Raw genomic sequence first — 20,061 nt, 5'->3', positions numbered from 1 at the left:
TCTTGTAATTAACCTCATTAGTTCACATAACTGTGGAAATGTGTCTAGATCCAAGTTGACTTGTTGTCTAGTAGAAGCTGCAGCATTGCAACGGAAACACTTGCACATTGAAAGTCTTTTCTGCTGTAGAGTTCCTGTATCTCTGTTCTCAGTTGCAACTTCAATAACCATTGGTACTTTTCAACAGTAATGCCAAGTTCTCTCTCAGGAAAACCTGTTGAAAGTAGAGAAAATGAACTCACATCTAACAATTTTGATGCCACAAGGTGATTCGTGAATGAAAATCTTTCATTCATATGGCTTATTATGGCATCACAAACTTTCTTTGCACCTGCTACTTTATTGTCTTATTTTCTTTTCTTTTGAATTTGCTCTTCACGAGACAATGAAATGGCAGTATTTCTTATTTCTGTAACTGTATCTTCAAACACCAATAAATATTGTCTAACGATTTTTGCTTCAAGATGCCAATGTTGTAGCGTCTGGATAGTAAGTCTGCATTTGGCATGATCCTATGGAAAATTTCTAGCCAAAATAAGAACTCAAGGTCATTCATACTGGAGAGGAGACCATAAATTTCTCATCTGTTTTTTTCATCTGCATGATCAGTGAGGATCATTTCTTTTAAACACTTCATGAGACTTTCCTTGTCCTCTTTATCTGCGGGTTGATTGTATGACAGTTAAACACCTATCTTATAGCTGCTAACCATGGTAGTCTAGTCTGCATAACTCTGTCTAGCACACTTGTTCTGTGTGATGACCAGAAGAAAAAAACTGGAAAGCTGGAGAAATTAGAGAAAATATTCTAACAGATTTGTTTATAGATTGTTTATAGAATTGATGAGCATAGCAGTGGACATAATAAGCCCTATGATACATGTGCTTAATCCTTGCCTGAACACTGTTAATGCCTCCACTCATAACAGTAAGGCCATCATAGTATTGTGTGATCACTTTTTCCTTCTTTCCTTTTGCATGTTTTTGGGATTGAGAATTAAGTGCCTTAAATAACGTCCCAGAATCCTGTGTATAAGGGCTAATGAAGCCCCATAATCTCTCCACAACAGAGCCATGAAGTTCATTTCTATACACAGTCATCAATTATTGCATGGTAAAGAGCATACAATCGAGAAGTTCATTTTGAATAGTTTTAGATGTACCTTTAAACACAGTTGCAATTTCTAAGTGTTCCTCCACTGAGCTGTCAATAGCACTTAGTAAATTTACAAGCCCATGAAATACTCCTGGGTTTTCTGAATCTTCCCACTCATTGTGACCAGGTAAAGCTAACTCAAACAACCCACAAAATTTTATGCAGTCTATTAAAGTGGAGAGGATTTGTCTATTCCTGTCCACTTGCTTGTTATGTTTGCTGACTTGTTCTCTGTATACACTGTCAAGCTGAGTACTGATGTTCACTTTACCAAGCACTGAGAGTCCCGTGTTTGCATTTTTGTGTAAGTGGGAGTTTTTGTGTTTTTTTTATTTGTTTGGACAAATGTACAAGATCCCTATGACTGTATTAGTCCATGAATCAATTTCCAGACTGAAAATTGATATGGGAAACAATACAGCGCCTGTCTTATGTTGCACCCACAGGACCACTTATGCTTATTGTACACTTCTTTTTTGAATATTCACTTGTAGTCACACTTATTTGATTCGGTAACATTCTCAATCAACATATCTTGTCGGAGGGCTCCCTAGTTAGTTTGAAGCTAAGTTTTCCTGGTAATTTAGTTTTCTGTTATCTCCTAAAACCGATTCAGCAGAGCTCATCTTGAAACTACACACGAAAGCCGATTCACTGTTTTCTGTCCATACTGTAGACCACACAGTACCTGGTCAACTACAACACAAACTGTTGTTTATGGAAATGATTAAACTCAGATGGTAATACCTTAACGCCTACCAACACAGTCACCTGACTACAGGTAAATGAAAACAACTATACTGGTGCACTCTCCTGTTAGGAATAAAAAAGGATTACTGTCTGATAAAATCCCAAACTTAATATACTATAACTCATTCAGAAGCCCACAAAATAGATTTTTCTGTCAGTATAACTATAACATATTTTGACGTCCAATTTAATTTTACTATATGTCAAGTGAATTGGCATATCTGATGAGTGTGCTACCATCTAACGGGATTTACCCCAGCTGCCAAATGAACGGAGTGTGCTACGATGTAGCGGCACTGTGTAGACTTGTAGTTGAGTGGTAACACCTAGCTGTGCACGCCACAACTCATGCACATTGCTTATCTGATCTGCATGTATTTGACCCATAAGGCAATTACATCATGCCAGTCATGCATGAGCAGAAGCTCCTTAAAAAGTGCACAACTGACAGTGTGTTCGGGCCCATGATGCCCTGTTTCATGGAGTCTAGAGGGGTAGCAATGTGGAACAGCACAGTAAATTTAAGTGCAGTGTATTTCAGATTACTGCATCTATATTACATTTAACATCATTCACAGAAAAATAACCAGTAAATCCACAAGGTGTCAAAATTATGGGTGTTCACTTATTCATGTGCTCTTACACAGCAGCCACAGCTGCTAGCAGCACTATCCAGTCCCCACCACGTCCCTGCATGCTCTCACAGGCAGCACATCACCTTCCCCCATCCCTTCCCTGCAATCCCTTCCCATCTCCACCCCAGGCCGCCACCTCAACCCCACCACCAACCTCAGACTGCTGCTCACGTCAGACCAAGTTGCACCCTGCAGCCTCTTCACAGGCCAGAGAAAATGGCCATGAACACATGAGTTGTGCTTGTCTGGATGTGAAAAAGGCCTTTTGGCCAAAAGCTTTTGGTTGTAGCTGTCTGCAACACAGAGCCTCCTCTATGTGGTGAGTAGCAGGCTATCCTTTTATAATATTGTTGAAAGCATAAAACAGGTTTATCTGATAAAATCAGTTCTTATTTGAAACAGAAGAGAACCACTTGTATGAATATCAAGAGCTCAGATGGAAACCCAGTTCTAAGCAAAGAAGGGAAAGCAGAAAGGTAGAAGGGGTATATAGAGGGTCTATACAAGGAGGATGTACTTGAGGACAATATTATGGAAATGGAAGAGGATGTAGATGAAGATGAAAGGGGAGATACGATACTGCGTGAAGAGTTTGACAGAGCACTGAAAGGCCTGAGTCGAAACAAGGCTGCCAGGAGTAGACAACATTACATTAGAACTACTGATGGCCTTGGGAGAGCCAGTCCTGGCAAAACTCTACCATATGGTGAGCAAGATGTATGAGACAGGCGAAATACCCTCAGACTTCAAGAAGAATATAATAATTCCAATCCCAAAGAAAGGAGGTGTTGACAGATGTGAAAATTACCAAACTATCAGTTTAATAAGTCACAGCTGCAAAATACTAGCACGACTTCTTTACAGATGAATGGAAAAACTGGTAGAAGCCAACCTCGGAGAAGATCAGTTTGGATTCCATAGAAATATTGGAACACGTGAAGCAATACCAACCTTACGACTTATCTTAGAAGAAAGATTAAGGAAAGGCAAACCTACATTTCTAGCATTTGTAGACATAGAGAAAGCTTTTGACGATGTTGACTGGAATACTCTCTTTCAAATTCTAAAGGTGACAAGGATAAAATACAGGGAGCGAAAGGCTATTTACAATTTGTACAGAAACCAGATGGCAGTTATAAGAGTTGAGGGGTATGAAAGGGAAGCTGTGGTTGGGAAGGGAGTGAGACAGGGTTGTAGACTCTCCCCAATGTTACTCAATCTGTATATTCAGCAAGCAGTAAAGGAAACTAAAGGAAAATTCGGAGTAGGTATTAAAACCCATGGAGAAGAAATAAAAACTTTGAGATTCACCGATGATATTGTAATTCTGTCAGAGACAGCAAAGGACTTGGAAGAGCAGTTGAACGGAATGGAGAGTGTCTTGAAAGGAGGATATAAGATGAACATCAACAAAAGCAAATTGAGGATAATGGAATGTAGTCGAATTAAATTGGGTGATGCTGATGGAATTAGATTAGGAAATGAGACACTTAAAATAATAAATGAGTTTTGCTATTTGGGGAGCAAAATAACTGATGATGGTTGAAGTAGAGAAGATATAAAATGTAGACTGGCAATGGCAAGGAAAGTGTTTCTGAAGAAGAGAAGTTTGTTAACATCGAGTATAGATTTGAGTGTTAGGAAGTCATTTCTGAAAGTATTTGTATGGAGTGTAGCCATGTATGGAAGTGAAACATGGACGATAAATAGTTTGGACAAGAAGAGAATAGAAGCTTTCAAAATGTGGTGCTACAGAAGAATACTGAAGATTAGATGGGTAGATCACATAACTAATGAGGAGGTATTGAACAGAACAGGGGAGAAGAGGAGTTACTGGCACAACTTGACTAGAAGAAGGGACTGGTTGGTAGGACATGTTCTGAGGCATCAAGGGATCACAAATTTAGCGTTGGAGGGCAGTGTGGAGGGTAAAAATCATAGAGGGAGACCAAGAGATGAATACACTAAGCAGATTCAGAAGGATGCAAGTTGCAGTAAGTACTGGGAGATGAAGAAGCTTGCACAGGATAGGGTAGCATGTAGAGCTGCATCAAACCAGTCTCAGGCCTGAAGACCACAACAACAACACTTCTTCTATGTCACTAATGTCAGATTTTATCTCTTTACATTGTTGTGTCCACCTTTCAATTTGCTCCCCTAGCTGGGCACTGATCACATCTGTTCTTTGTTTACATTCTCTGCTCAGATGCTAGTCAGTTGCTGCCACCAACTCATTGTTTTGGTCAGGTTTTGCGGTAAAGCTTTCTGTTATGTTTTCCTTCTGTTTTCACCGTGTTCTGGAGTAAGATCTTCACTTACTTGCTTATTATTTTCCTCTAAGCAACTACAGTCTCCCTTTCTTTGCTTGTTACTTTTCTCAAATTTTGCCGGAAGATCTACCTTCAGTTGCTTACCATTTTCCATCAACTGCATGACCATGGAAAATGAGTATGGGTTTGGCCAACCTCTCTCTTGCCTGGGCATATCTAGTTTTGGTGGCAATTCTGTACTCATAATTCTTACTTTCACTAACAGACTAAATTCCCAATCCTAGAAACTGCTAACATTTTACCACTGATGTCTACCTTAACATCATCCGTCTGCATCAACACTGAATCTATATCATGATTAATGCTCCATTATATCCTACAAGTGCAATATTCAGTGTTTAGAAGCACAGCAAGTAGAGAGTCAAGCAATAGAATATAAAAGATAGTTTGCTTTTACATATACAAACTTGTGCCATAACAGTAGAGATTTACATAGCAATTTAAATTAAAAAATAGCACACCGCCAAACAAAATTACGTAAAATTATAAAAAAAAGTGCAGTTAATTAAATTCTGTTTCTTGTTACTATTCAAACTATTATTAATCAGAATTGCATTTATTAAATAGGCCTGTGAAATATTTGTTCATTTCATTTGGGGTGCTGTTGTTTTGTTATGCAGTTAAGCCACAATCACACATGCATCTAAGGTGACATACCATAATGGCACTGTGAGTTACCATTCACCCAGGATGCCACAAATACTAAATAGTGGCACAGTTTTCAATATGGTGTGAGCTGAAATCATATGGCTTGGCTGAGAGCACTTGCAACATTATGAATTACCACAAAACATAAATACAGTGGACATAATTTTACTCAATATAAAAAAACAGAAAAGTGCATTTACAGTATGAGCTCTCACATACACTTGAAAATATTCGAGTTGCAGAAGATACCCAGTAATAAATTTCAAAAAATTAATGTATGTTGTTGTTTTCCACAGATAGAAGTGTAATAGTAGAGGCAAGCTCAGTAATTGCTGTAGTAAATAAAACACTGCTTGTTATTCTTGCTATTCTCTGATTTACAGGACCAGTTGACCACTTGTGTCCTCTGTGATGTAGTTTTGAATGCAGTACTGGCGTATTACAAGAATGGGAAATCTAAAGATGAATTACAAGCTTTAGTCCTGGATGCTTGCGTCACACTCAACATACAGACTGAGGAGGTCTGCAGTGGCCTCATTGAGGGCAATATTGTAAGTATACACACATTTTAGAAATATTGCAGATATATTATCTCTTGTGAAAATCACACATCCACAGACAAACCATCAAAAACATATACAGTTTATCCTACAAATTATTGTTAGTAAGTTTGTGGCAAACAGAATGACATTAATTGCAAATTAGTATTTCATGAAACTGTCCTAACAAACAAGGCAAAGAAGGAATTGGCAAGGAAGGAAATAATGTTGAAGTAGTGCAGGATATAGTGGTAGAGTATATACAAGCAGTGCTAAGTGGCATATATTTACTGTAAATGTCAAAATGTAGTTTCATTGTAAACAGATGAGTTAGCCGAATCTCAGCAATTGCAGTTGTTAGCATCATCAAGAGAATCAGTTTACCATAGATATACATACCTACAGGGTAATAAATATTTTGAGTCATTTCATTTCACTAAGGATCCACTATTTTGATGAAATTTATGGACTTTAATGCCATAAAATATTACACTAACAGTGTTAAAGCTTTGTTCACATATCAGATGAAAGATCTAGGTGCTCTAAAATAGAGAAAGGAATTCAACAAGGAAGTGTCTTGTCATCACTAGTATTTATTATAGTTATGGACCAAATATTTGAATCCATTAAGAAAAGCTTTAGAAATAAAATTAATGAGAACCATAAATCAGAAGATTGAGAAAGACATGATCAAAAACAAAATACAGAGGTCAACTGTTATAAAACAAGTCACTACTCAGTCTAACAGTCACTCACACACTGTGCTCCATAGATCACATCATGAATGGGAATCTTTAGGGATGTGGGACAAGTCAAGTTACACATTAACAGTCAGAAGCAGCCCCTGTTGCTTCTGTAAAGTATACTAACCACACATTATGGCTTGTGATAATCTATCAACATGGATAATTATAAAAATTATATCTAATTTACTTTACATGTGTTTATGTATATTTGAGGCAAACATGTGTTTAGATCTAATTCTTTGAAAAAAACATTTGTGTAACTTTACATGTCAACTATTAAAAGTGGTTAGTTTATAGTTGGTGTGTGGAGGAGTGTGATGTCTGTGGCTTGCTGTGACAAAAACTAAATGAAATATTACTATCTGCAGAATGGTGAAGCCAATTTACAGCAGACTATGTTATATGAATTTAGTATCAGCTGGCATAAATTAAATAACTGAAAGAAATTATCAGTGCAGCGACCCAACTATCTCATTGAAAAGTAAATAAGAAGCTAGGCCTCATTATAACAATGCACATCTGACAGCATATTACTACTTCTTTTGGGGGAAGTATAGTCTTAGTTTACTTATGTCTTTAAGATGTTCATTATTGTCAGTGAAACTATTGCTTCCTTCAGCAACACTTAAAATAGATCACTTAAATCTTCAGCAAAAAACATAAGACATTTGCTGAATCATGACTTACACTTTAGTAGTGCCTGGGATGGCAGGCGAGAAAACTTGTAAAACTACATGGTGAGACAAGATGTAAAATTTTAGATTGAAACATATGTTTCAATGAAAACTGGCATCAAAATACAGAAATAACATCCTAACATTAACATTTGCTAGTGCCTGATTTACTCATAAAATAACATTTAATTGAAACCTGATAGATGGCAAAAAGGCTTCTATTGGTCGAATCACACATGAAATTCAAGGAAGGGAAATGATGGGTTAGCACACTTACAAATGGATTCACATAGAAAAAATTTAAGATACACATACAGTTATAGCAAAGAAATCTGTATCGACTAACATGATGTTGACAATAAATAAAGCCAGTGGTAATATTGGATGTACTAAATGATCCAAAAATATTCAAATGTAAAAACAAAAGACAAAGTCCATGTGGTTCAGTAATTTATCAAAGGTAGCAAGCATGCTACTTATCATAAAGAGTTGAAAATTGACTAAATAACCAACATATGTTCAAAAAAGATTGAGAGAAATTCAGTGGTGTAGGTGAAGTAATAAACAGGAAAAGCTGAGCACTCAACTTGTTCACAGTGACACGTGGTTCACCTCTGAACAAAGCAAGTTTCAGAAACACGGAAAATTCAAGATTAATTTCACTCAGACAAGCAGTTTAAGCACAGACTATTCATTGCTATGAAAGATTATGAATGGAAACCAGGAAAGATGGAGCTGGAGGCTCAATGAACGAATTACAAACACATGAGACCAATAGGATAAAGCACACAGATAAAGTATATAGGAAAAACTTGAATAAATATTGAGCTATTGCAAGAAAAATAATACATGCATGCAAGGACACAGTTACATACAAATTCATGCTAAAGAAAGAAACATTTATTTTTTTTTTTTTTTTCTTTGCCTGTTGACTCTAGTTGGTGATTTTCAGCTGAGAGTATTGGGTGCATTATACAATTTTATACATGCATAAAATGTAGGGAAAAACAAGATTACATTTTATAGGCATATATGATATTATTGCATATCTTCTGTTACAATATAACAGCTATTATTCAATTTGATATTTAATATTCACTCATACTGTATATACATATCTCTGAAGACTCACTTTTAAACAATTTTTAAATAAATTTAATTCCTTTACTTCCTCAATTGCTTTCGTAACTTGTTAAAAAATCTCATTGTCAGTTTTGGATTTTGCTGTCTTGTGTAATTATTTTCCTTTCCTTGTATCAAATGGTCATGTACATCTTTATTTAGGAGGTGTTTGTCTTATTCTCACTGCCATTATATTCTGATATACGTACAGTGAATACACTGCCATAATTATATGGAGTGCAAAAGCTTATCTACAAATTTGTCTGGGTGGTATTATGGCTATAAATCTTACTGCTCTTTTCTGAATTTTAAATATTCTTTTTAAGTAACAATATTGTGCACTTCACCATATGCGAAATAATTAGGACAGATGTGGTAACCAGATCCATAGTATATTGTCCTGAGTACTTTATCATGCACAGTTTTTGCTCTTTTGTGCATGAGGAAAATCTGAGTCTTTATGTTTTATCACAGCATATCTATATGCTCCTCCTCCCCCCCCCCCCCACCTCATGTCAGATGCTTATCTATTATAGTTCCCAAAAATTTTGTGCTACCTACTTTTCTAACTGCCTCACTATTTTATTTAATATTTATATTATACATTTCACTTTGATTTGGAGCATGAGATAAAGTGTTTTAGATTGATTTATAAAAAGGGTGCCTTGTACTAAGTAAGTTTCTTTTTTATGTATTCTGGGAAATCACCTACACGGAGAATAAAGAGTACTGGCCCAAGCATACTGCCTTGTGGTAGACCATTTCTGACAGTTTTTAATTAAGGTCTGTGATTAATTGTGTTTCCCCCACTAGTATGTCTGATTTCTGTGCACTGTTTCCAATTCATAATGTACAATTTGACTATGTCATAGCATGTCCTTGAAATTCCACATTGATAGAGTTCTTCCATTATCCTGGAATGATTTATGTAGTCAAATACTTTGGATGGGTCCTTGAAGATCCTGCAAGAGTTCTGTTGCCTGTCAAGTGATTTTCCTTCTCTGAAACCATGTTGCAATAAATTTATTATTTTAAATTTTTTAATAAACTTACAGTTCTATTCTGTATTATCATTTCACATATTTTAGCAAAATTGAGATGAATGATATTGGCCTATAGTTCTGTAATTCACCTCTGTTTCCTTTTTTAAATACTGGCTTTACTTTACTTGCAGCATTCAGCATGTGTTAATGGTTTCAGTATACTTTCCCTGCAGTGACCAAGTAATACATAAAACCGAAACAAATAACACAAATGTGGCTTTATTCATAAACCTCTGAACAATAAGGAAATAAGCCTCTCAGGACTCCAGGCATAACAAGATGAAAGAATCATACAGCAGGTGCAACATAAGTGATACACAGAACAACTGATGTGAGCAGTACAAACTAAAAGAACATAGTGAGAGGGAGTCAGCAGTGCTCCGTGTGTACATGGATGCGAGTCACCAGTAGAAACTGCGAGCTCAACCAGTGTAAATGCACACTTTAGAATGTGAGGAAACCAGGAAAATGAATCCGCAACCAAGAAATGGCTGGCATGGAGTGGACCAGGGGGCCAGAAGTGTTCTGGGAGCTGCCTGTCGTCAGACACACTGCTCACAAACTGCAACAAAATGGACTATTTCATCATCAATCTCTGGCCAAAAAACAAGTCTCCCAGGTAACAGTTTAGTGTGTGAAATTCTGAAATGGCCCTGGTGGAGAGGCTGCTCTGGGAGACAGGTCTTCTGAAGACAACAGAGAAACACTGTCGGAAACAGAGAGGTGATACCATAAGGAAAAATAATTGTGCACGGAGTCCAAAGCCTGATCTGGGGTTTATCTGACCAGCCTTGTTGAACAAACCGATACACCTGGTAGAGAACAAGGTTGGTGGCAATGACAGCTACTATGTGCAAGATCGCAAATGGGAAACTCTTCACCGTGGCCTGCATTTCAGTACCTTGATGGAAGCAAAGCAATTCTTCATGAACAAAGTCAAGATCAGGACCCACATGAAGGCGGGACAAGGTCCCACATTGGCATGTTTAGATGTATATCAAAAATGGATTTCATACTTGTAGCAAGACAAGAACAGTGCCCAGCACTGGAGGCGGTGTGCTGCCTGGTAAGAGCCTCTTTTTCCACCTGAGAGTAACACCACTGGGCTGGAGTGAGAGATTTAAAGTGAAAACAACAGATTGTTCAGAGCCTTTGGCACATCAGTGCACAAGGACCACCCCAAGACCTTATTGTGTGGTGCCAGTCATCAAAACTACTTAGCTAAAAAAGGGAGCAAGAGTAGTATGGATTTTAGCACTTGAAAAGCATGTTCACAATCTGGGCTCCACCAAAACGGTACATTCTTGCACAATATGGCAAGTAACAGGTGGACCAATGTGGCCACCCTCAGTAGGAATTTACAGTAGTAAGCTATCTTCCTTATGGAGGCCTGAAGCCCCTTCATGGGCAAGGGGCAAGGCAGAGATGTAATGGCAGAGATGTGGTCTGGTAGAGGCTGAACCCCATTCTGCAAGACCTCAAACTCCAAGTAAACCATAGTAGGTTAAAAAAACTGAGGTTTTGCGAAGTTAAACTGTAAGCCTGCAGACTGTAAGACAGAAAACAAAGTAGAATGAAATTTTCACTCTACAGCAGAGTGTGTGCTGATATGAAACTTCCTGGCAGATTAAAACTGTGTGCTGGACCGAGACTTGAACTCAGGACCTTTGCCTTTCATGGGCAAGCGCTCTACCAAGGTAGGAGATGAGGTACTGGTGGAATTAAAGCTGTGAGGATGGGGCATGAGTCGTGCATGGGTAGCTCAGTCGGTAGAGCGCTTGCCCGCGAAAGGCAAAGGTCCTGAGTTCGAGTCTCGGTCTGGCACGCAGTTTTAATCTGCCAGGAAGTTTCAGAAAACAAAGTGCCCAAAGTTTTCAAGTGATTGGCTGTAGAGGAGCCCATGCCAAAAATATTATCCAGATAATTAATGCAACCCAGGACAGGCATAGTCAGTTGCTCTAAAAATCTTTGGAAAATAGCAGGGGCTTTAGCCACACCAAAAGGAAGGTGCAAGTATTGTTAGAGACCAAAATGAGTATTCAACCAGAACTTGCTAAAGACTCAGGAGAGGATACATATCCATGATTGACAGTAATACTGAAGTCGCCACAGAGGCAACGTTTCCCTGATGGCCTCCAAACTACAACCAGTGGAGATGACCATTCACTAGTCATAACAGGTTGCACCACCCCTGCAGATTAAATTCTGTCCAATTAAGTTTTCACTTGATCTAGCAAGGTGACAAGAGTAGGACATACACAACAAAAATGAAGCCATGCTGTGCATTTCAAGGAAATATGAGCAGAAAAATTCCTAGCATGCCCTATACCATCCAAAAAAACAAGTCCAAAAACTCCTCACACAGTGTTTCCAATTGAGAATATGGTACCTGAATGGGCACAAGGCGAACTGCATTGGTGACAGAAAATCCAAATGCTTGAAATATGTGCTGCACAAAACTGGAAGGACAAGGTGGAAACAGAGAACACTGACACTGGTGCTGTGGCAGTCACAGCTGCTTGGGCCGGCCTTGGTCAGCTCAGTGCTGGGCGCACATGTTTACCGCCACTACTGCTACTTCCCTGTGCAAGCTATCTGTCATCCTAGTGGGCGCATCTTGTGACACTACTGCCACATTGCCCCACACTCCAATCTGGCCACTCGCTGCTTGAGAAATTTCAAAAGATTATGCTATTTGCAAACTTCTACCAATGGGGGTTTTTCACAGAGTAAAGCCTTCTGGTGCACTTCTTTGTCTAGAGCTAAACAGATAATTGTGCTGCACACCATAAAATCTGCATAAGAGTCATTAAGGATGTAAGTAATGAATTGACACTTACAGCTAAGCCCGTGAAGTTCAGCTGCTCAGGTCCTGTATGACTGGTTTGGTTTCTTGTGGCATCAGTAGAATTCAATTCATGCTGCTATGACAGGCATTCATTTGTTATGGTACTTTGACAATAAATTGCACATGTGACCAAAAGTAAAAATTGTCATTTCTTGTAAAGTATCAAGTTGACACAATAATTGATACACCTGGGGTGGAATCCATGAGAGGAATAAGGCTTTGCATCAAATTCAAGTCTGTCATGCTGAAAGCCAAAAAATTGCTATCAGAGTCTTTTTCATAAGCTTCCCAATTCTCAGTTGAATCATCATATTGAGGAAAAGAGGGTGGATAGATCGGTGGAATGGTACCCTGTCTATTGATGGAAGCTGACAAAGTATATGCCTTTATTGATAAACTTCTGAACACTAACAGAAATAAGCTTCTCATGACTTCACACATAAAAAGACAAAATAATCATATAGATGGTGCAACATAAGCAATTCAGAGTAAAACTAACATTAGTGGTACTAGCTAAAATAACATAGTGAGAGTGAGTTGGCCCTGCTCTGTGTGTGTATAGGTGTGAGCCACCATAGACTGTATGGCAGAGACCATGCCATGTGCACATTTCCTACAGGTGGCCTCTAGTGGCAGGCCTGTGCTGATACAGTTGGCAGTTGATTTAAGTACATGGTGACACTACATTTGGTGCACTCACACTTTCATGTGCTAGTAGCAGGATATGGCATTCCCTACATTCCTTTATGAGATGTGATGTAACACCACTTAAGACAGATGACTATTTGACTTTTAGTTTCTTTATTAGGTTTGAAATGTATGTATTGGTTGTTCAGATGAATCCAGTTGTGTGGTTTATATGTGGGAATTTTGGCATTTTACTTTCTTCATTCGTTTTCAAACATAAACGAAGCATCTCAAGATAGGTCACACTTCCACATATCGAAGTTACAGTGGAACAAAGCAATTCCCTCAAAAAATCATGAAAATCCTACCATTCCTACTGTAAATAAATCATGAAACATGATTCTGAAAATAAAACTGCAAAAGAAAATGATTAAATACTTCAGTTAGGCTGAAGACTTATACATCTCATTATGATTCTAAGTTCCTATCTCAAGCTTAACTGATGAAGTTCACTCACCAAATCCCAGCAGCAGAGTGCCCACGCATGCTTACTGACCAACAAATCAACCAGCTAAACAGAAGTGATCCAAAGTGGCCCTTCCACCACCAACCAAACAACAGTCACATCAGTTATGCAGAGAGGACAAACCTCTTTGCCTCAATGTTGGTCATACTGTCACCTTGTAGACAGAAAACAATACCAAACACCTGGGAAATTCCAAGAAGACAAGGCATTCACTCACTCTTCCATGTGAGAGAGGAGGGGAAGGACAGAATGCAGGAATGTAAGACACAAGCAATATAAAACAGAGGTGTAGATTACATGGGGAACAGTGGATAATAATTTTTTGGATCATTGGACTTCTGACTGGTTTGATGCAGCCTGCCACAAATTCCTCTCTTGTGTCAACCTCTTCATCTTAGAGTAATACTTGCTATCTACATCCTCAGTTATTTGCTAGATGTATTCCAATCTGTCTTCCTCTGCAATATTTACTCTCTACGGCTCCCTCTAGTACCACAAAGTTATTCCATGATGTGTTAACATATGTCCTATCATTCTGTCACTTCTTCTTGTCAGTGTTTTCCATATATTTCTTTCCCTGCTGACTCTGCAGACAATATCCTCATTGCATACCTTATAAGTCCACCTAATTTTCAACATTCTTCTGTAGCATCATATCTCAAATGCTTCAATTCTCCTATATTCTAGTTTTCCCACAGTACATACAATGCTGAGTTCCAAATGTACATTGCCAGAAATTTATTCCTCAAATTAAGGCCTATGTTTGATACTAGTAGACTGCTCTTGGCAAGGAAGGCCCTTTTAGCTAGCGCTAGTCTGCTTTTTATGTCGCCCTTGTCCATGTGTCATGGGTTATTTTGGTACATAGGTAGCAGAATTCGTTAAAACTTCATCTACTTTGTGATCATCAATCCTGATGTTAAGTTTCTCATTGTTCTCTTTTCTGCTCCTTCTCATTACTTTTGTCTTTTTTTGATTTATGCTCAGTCCATATTCCATACTGTCACAAATAATAGCTTTTTGCCAGTAGGGCCTGCATCAGAATTAGATCTCAAACACACACATACACACTCATGCAAATGCAACTCACACACATGACTGCAGTCTCAGGCAACTGAGGCCACACTGCAAGCAACAGTACCGGTGCATGACGGGAGTGGTGACTGTATGGGGATAAGGAGGGGGCTGGGGTGAGGAGAGGGAGGGATAGTAGGCTAGGCATGGCGGACAGTGACATGCTGTTAGGGAGTGCAGAGGGATGAGGTGGAAAGAGGGTAGGGCATCTATGTGCAGTCGGGAGGTTAGACACAGGAAGCAGTGAGGTGGGTGGGGGGATAGCAGAAAAGAAGAGACATAAAAAGACTGGGTGCAATGGAGTATTGAGGACTGTGTAGTGCTGGAATGGGAACAGAGAAGGGGCTGGATGGGAGAGGACAATGACTAACGGAGATTGAGGACAGGAGGGTTACGAGAACATAGGATATATTGCAGAGAAGGTTCCCACCTGTGCAATTCAGAAAAGCCGGTGTTGGTAGGAAGGAGCCATATGGCACATGCTGTGAAGCATCACTAAAATGAAGGATGTCATGTTTGGAAGCATGCTCAGCAACAGGGTGTCCACTTGTTTCTTGGCCACAGTTTGTCGGTGGCCATTCATGCGGACTGAGAGCTTGATTGTTGTCATGCCGACATATAATGCAGCACAATGGTTGCAGCTTTGCTTGTAGATCACATGACTGGTTTCACAGGTAGCGCTGCCTTTGATGGGACAGCTGATGTTTGTGACCAGACTGGAGTAGGTGGTGGTGGTAGGATGTATAGGACAGGTCTTGCATCTAGGGGTATGAGCCTTGAGGTAAATGGTTGGGAGCAGGCACTGTGTAGTGATGGACAGGTATATTGTGTAGGTTTGGTGGATGGTGGAACACCACTGTGGAAGGGTGGGAAGGATAGTGGACAGGACATTTCTCATTTCAGGGCATGACCAGAAGTAGCTGAAAACCTGGCAGAGAATGTAATTCAGTTGCTCCAGTCCTGGGTGGTACTGAGTTACAAGGGGAATGCTCCTCTGTGGCCAGATGATATGACTTTGTGAAGTAGTGGGAGACTGGAAAGATAAGGCATGGGAGATTTGTTTTTGTACAAGGTTGGGAGGATAATTACAGTTTGTAAAGGCTTCAGTGAGACCCTCAGTACATTTCGAGAGGGATCACTTGTCACTGCAGATGTGGTGACCATGGGTGGCTAGACTAGTCTGTTATGGAAGGGACTTCTTGGTATGGAATAGGTGGCAGCTGTCAAAGTGGAGTTATTGTTGGTGGTTAGTAGATTTTATATGGGTGGAGGTACTGATTTAGCCATCTTTGAGGTGGAGGTCAACATCTAGGAAGGCGGCTTGTTGGCTTGAGTAGGACCAAGTGAAGCAAATGGAGGAGAAGTTGTGGTACAGGAGGAATGTGGATAGGGTGTCTTCACCCTCAATCCAAATCACAAAGATGTCATCAATGAATCTGAACCAGGTGAGGGGTTTAGGATTCTGGGTGTTTAGAAAGCATTCCTCTTAATGGCCCCTGAATAGGTTGGCGTAGAATGGTGCCATGCGGGTGCCCATAGCCATACTGTGTTCACGCACAACAGACGGCTGCGAGGCCACATCGATTGTTGGTGCAGCATCTTATGTCCCACATCAGTCCTGCTGATATCATTTATCCATGCTGTCTAATGTATCACTCTCCCTGCATCACCATCCCATATTTTTACATGTTATTTGCCGCACCTTTCCAGAGACACACAATCTTTATCTCATCTTACAAACCCCTCCCCACCCCCTCTCTCTTTCTCCATTCTATTCTAGTTCGCACCCCCTAATTTCACCTCATCGAGTCACATCTACCATCCCTCTTCTTCATACTTATTCATTCTGCTGCCCACATAATATACATTTGTATATTATTTATATCTTTTCTTTGATCTCATTGTGACTTCTCACCAATTTTACTGAGTTTTCACCTTTCGCCATCATCGACTCCCACAGATTTAATCTTGTTTCCTCCTTTTGCCTCCGTTTCATCCTTCTCATGATTTTTCACACGTAATTGGGTGTTTTTTGCAAATTTTTTCGGATGTAATTCTATGCTGTTGATGTAATTTTTCGCATTTTTTCCACCATCGTGGATCCCTGCTCCTTCCATCTGTGTCAATACAGAAAAGTTTCCTTATCCCTCACCAGAACCCAGTTACACATACTGTACCTGCGTTGTTGCTTGGGTCATGGAATTCCCCCAAATGGCCTTACCATCAAATTACCCATCTCCGGCTGCCATCCCTCCTTCTACAATGACCTCCAACTGTTCAGGTTCTGCCAATCCTTAGTCCTCACCAACACAGTCCTGCAAAACCATATCAACAAGTCCCAAACCTCCTTACAGTACCTTCTCTCCAACTGGAAAGTTCTCCTGCTATGTAATCCCAAATTCCTCGAACCCATAACACACATCGAAACTATTGTCCTCCAGGAACTAGAGCAACATGACAGCACCACCTCAAATAGCTCTCCACCTTGCTCACTATCTTCACTCACCTTGGAGTACCAATGGCCACCCTCTCTACAGCAACCTCCAAAGCTCCCCCATATCCCTTCATAGCTGACAAATCCTGTCTCGCAGAGTTACTACATTTACCCTATGCTCCGAAACTTCCTCCCATCACCACACAGAATCCAGAACCTAAACAGACCCAAAACACAATCATAAGCCTTTCTTCCAGAATCCTTAGCCCCACAGAAATGTCAGTTCTTTCCAAAGGCCTCACTTTCTGACCCACTCCCAAATTCAGTCATGTGGGACTTGTTAAAAACCTTCCCTCCTTCTCCCAGTCCCTACAGTGGAAATACTTTTTCGCCACCACCCCAACCAATCAGACTCAACCAAATACCAATGTTGAACCCTGCCTAACTCAGTTCACTCCTCCATCCAACTGTGAGCCACCCCCACTGCCCCAAATCACCCCCTGTTAACTTTCCAGAATTTCTTAACCTTGAACCTTGCCTCACCATCATTCCCCAAATCCCTCGACATGCAAACTAACCTCACATTTGCAGAAAGAACTGCAGTATACCATCTTAAAACTGATCCTGGTTTTATAATCCTAACATGGATAAAGACTCCACAACTGTTGTTTTAAACCGCAAGGATTATCTGGCAGAAGGCTCCATCAGCTGTCAGATAAATCCACCTACAACCTTGCCACAGTGACCCCATTCCAGAAATCCAATAGGATCTCCAGTCACTCCTCTAATCCTTAGGCCCTTCCCACAATCTCTCCCTGGAGTCCATCTCTCTACTCACCCCTACCACTCCCTGCACTCCCACTTTCTACATGCTTCCTAAAATCCATAAATCTAATCACCCAGGACACCCCATTGTGGCTGGTTACTGTGGCCCCAGTGAGAGAATCTCTATTACCTGGGACCTACCCTCCTATATAAAAGATACCAACCATTTCCTCCACCAACTCTCCACAGTGCCTTTACCACATGGTGCCCTTCTCATCACTATTGATGTCATCTCCCTTTACACTAACATCCCGAATGCCCATGGCCTTACTGCTTTTGAACACTACCTTTCCCAACACCCGACACATTCCGTACTAACTACCTCCTTCCTAGTCACCATGACCAACTGTATCCTTACCCAAAAATACTTCGCCTTTGGCTACCTCCTTCCTAGTCACCATGACCAACTATAGCCTCACCCAAAAATACTTCTCCTTTGAAGGCATTACCTACAAACGAGTCCATGGTATGGCTATGGGCACCCACATGGCACCATCCTATGCCAACCTATTCATGGGCCATCTAGAGTAATCCTTCCTAAACACACAGAATCCTAAATCCCTCACCTGGTTCAGATTCATTGATGACATCTTTGTGATTTGGATCAAGAATGAGGATGCCCTACTCACATTCCTCCAGAACCTCTACTTCTCCTTCATTTGCTTCTCTTGGTCCTACTCAACCCAAAAAGCCACCTTCCTAGGTGTTGACCTCCACCTCAAAGATGGCTAAATGAGTACCTCTGTCCATATCAAACCTACTAACCACAAATAATATTTCCACTTTGACAGCAGCCACCCTTCCATACCAAGAAGTCCCTTCAATTCCAAGAAGTCCCTTCCATACAGCCTAGCCACCCATGGGCACCATGTCTGCAGTGACGAGCGGTCCATCTCAAAATATACTGAGGGTCTCACTGAAGCCTTCACAAACTGTAATTAACCTCCCAACCTTGTACAAAAACAAATCTCCCATGCCTTATCTTCCAGTCTCCACCACCTCAAAAAGTCCCATCATCTGGCCACAGAGGAGCGTTGTAACTCAGTACCACCCAGGGCTGAGCAACTGAATTACATTTTCCACCAGGGTTTCAACTATCTCTCATCATGCCCTGAAATGAGAAATGTCCTGCCCACAATCCTTCCCACCCCTCCCACGGTAGTATTCCACCATCCACCAAACCTACACAATACACTTGTACATCCTTACACAACCCCTGCTCCCAACCCCTTACCCCATGGCTCATACCCCTAGATGCAAGACCTGTTCTCCACATCCTATCACCACCTACTCCAGTCTGGTCACAAGCATCACCTATCCCATCAAAGGCAGGGCTACCTGTGAAACCAGTCATGTGATCTACAAGCTAAGCTGCAACAAGTGTGCTGCATTCTATGTAGGCATGACAACCAACAAGCTGTCTGTCCACGTTAATAGCCACTGACAAACTGTGGCCAAGAAGCAAGTGGACACCCTGTTGCTGAGCACGCTTCCAAATAAGACATCCATCACTTTAATGATGCTTCACAGCTTGTGCCATATGAGTCCTTCCCAACAACACCAGGTTTTCTGAACTGTGCAGGTGGGAACTTTCCCTGCAATATATCCTATGTTCCCGTAACCCTTCTGTCCTCTCCCATTCAGCCCCTTCTCTGTTCCCATTCCAGCACTACACAGCCCTCACTCTTCCATTGCACCCAGTCTTTTTACTTCTCTTCTTTTCTACCCCCCCCCCCCCTCCCCCCTCCCCATCTCACGGCTTCCTCTGTCTAACCTGCCAACTGCATATAGCTGCCCTACCCTCTTTCCACTTCTTCCCTCTGCACTCCCCAACAGCTTGTCACTGTCTGCAATGCCTACCATACTATACCTCCACCTCCCCACCCCAGCCTCCTCCTTACCACCACTTAGTCACCACTCCCATCATGCACTGGTGCTGTTGATCGCAGTGTGGCCTCAGTTGCCTGAGACTGCAGTCATGTGTGTGTAAGTTGCATTTGAGTGAGTGTGTATGTGTATGTTTTCCATCTAATTGTGACAGTCTTTTTGTTGTGTCTATTTGTAACTCAACATCTCCATTATTTG

The 20,061-nt window shown here is 40.6% G+C and overlaps 1 protein-coding gene across 3 annotated transcripts in view; it reads left to right on the top strand.

The window, feature by feature from the left end:
* Positions 1-20,061, top strand: part of LOC126161620 (sphingomyelin phosphodiesterase-like) — a 361,860-nt gene that overhangs the window by 266,612 nt on the left and 75,187 nt on the right. Inside the window, exon 3 of one of the 3 annotated variants that reach the window (XM_049917580.1) lies at positions 5,902-6,069. The exons of the other annotated variants lie outside the window; for them this stretch is intronic. Within the exon in view, the coding sequence (XP_049773537.1) occupies positions 5,902-6,069 (168 nt within the window). The remainder of the gene's footprint in view (positions 1-5,901; positions 6,070-20,061) is intronic. 3 annotated transcript variants of the gene reach the window in all.

This window comes from Schistocerca cancellata, chromosome 2 (assembly GCF_023864275.1).
Source record: "Schistocerca cancellata isolate TAMUIC-IGC-003103 chromosome 2, iqSchCanc2.1, whole genome shotgun sequence".
Lineage (NCBI taxonomy): Eukaryota > Metazoa > Arthropoda > Insecta > Orthoptera > Acrididae > Schistocerca > Schistocerca cancellata.
The sequence above is the reverse complement of the archived record's forward strand: the minus strand, read 5'-3'. Positions and strand labels throughout refer to the sequence as shown.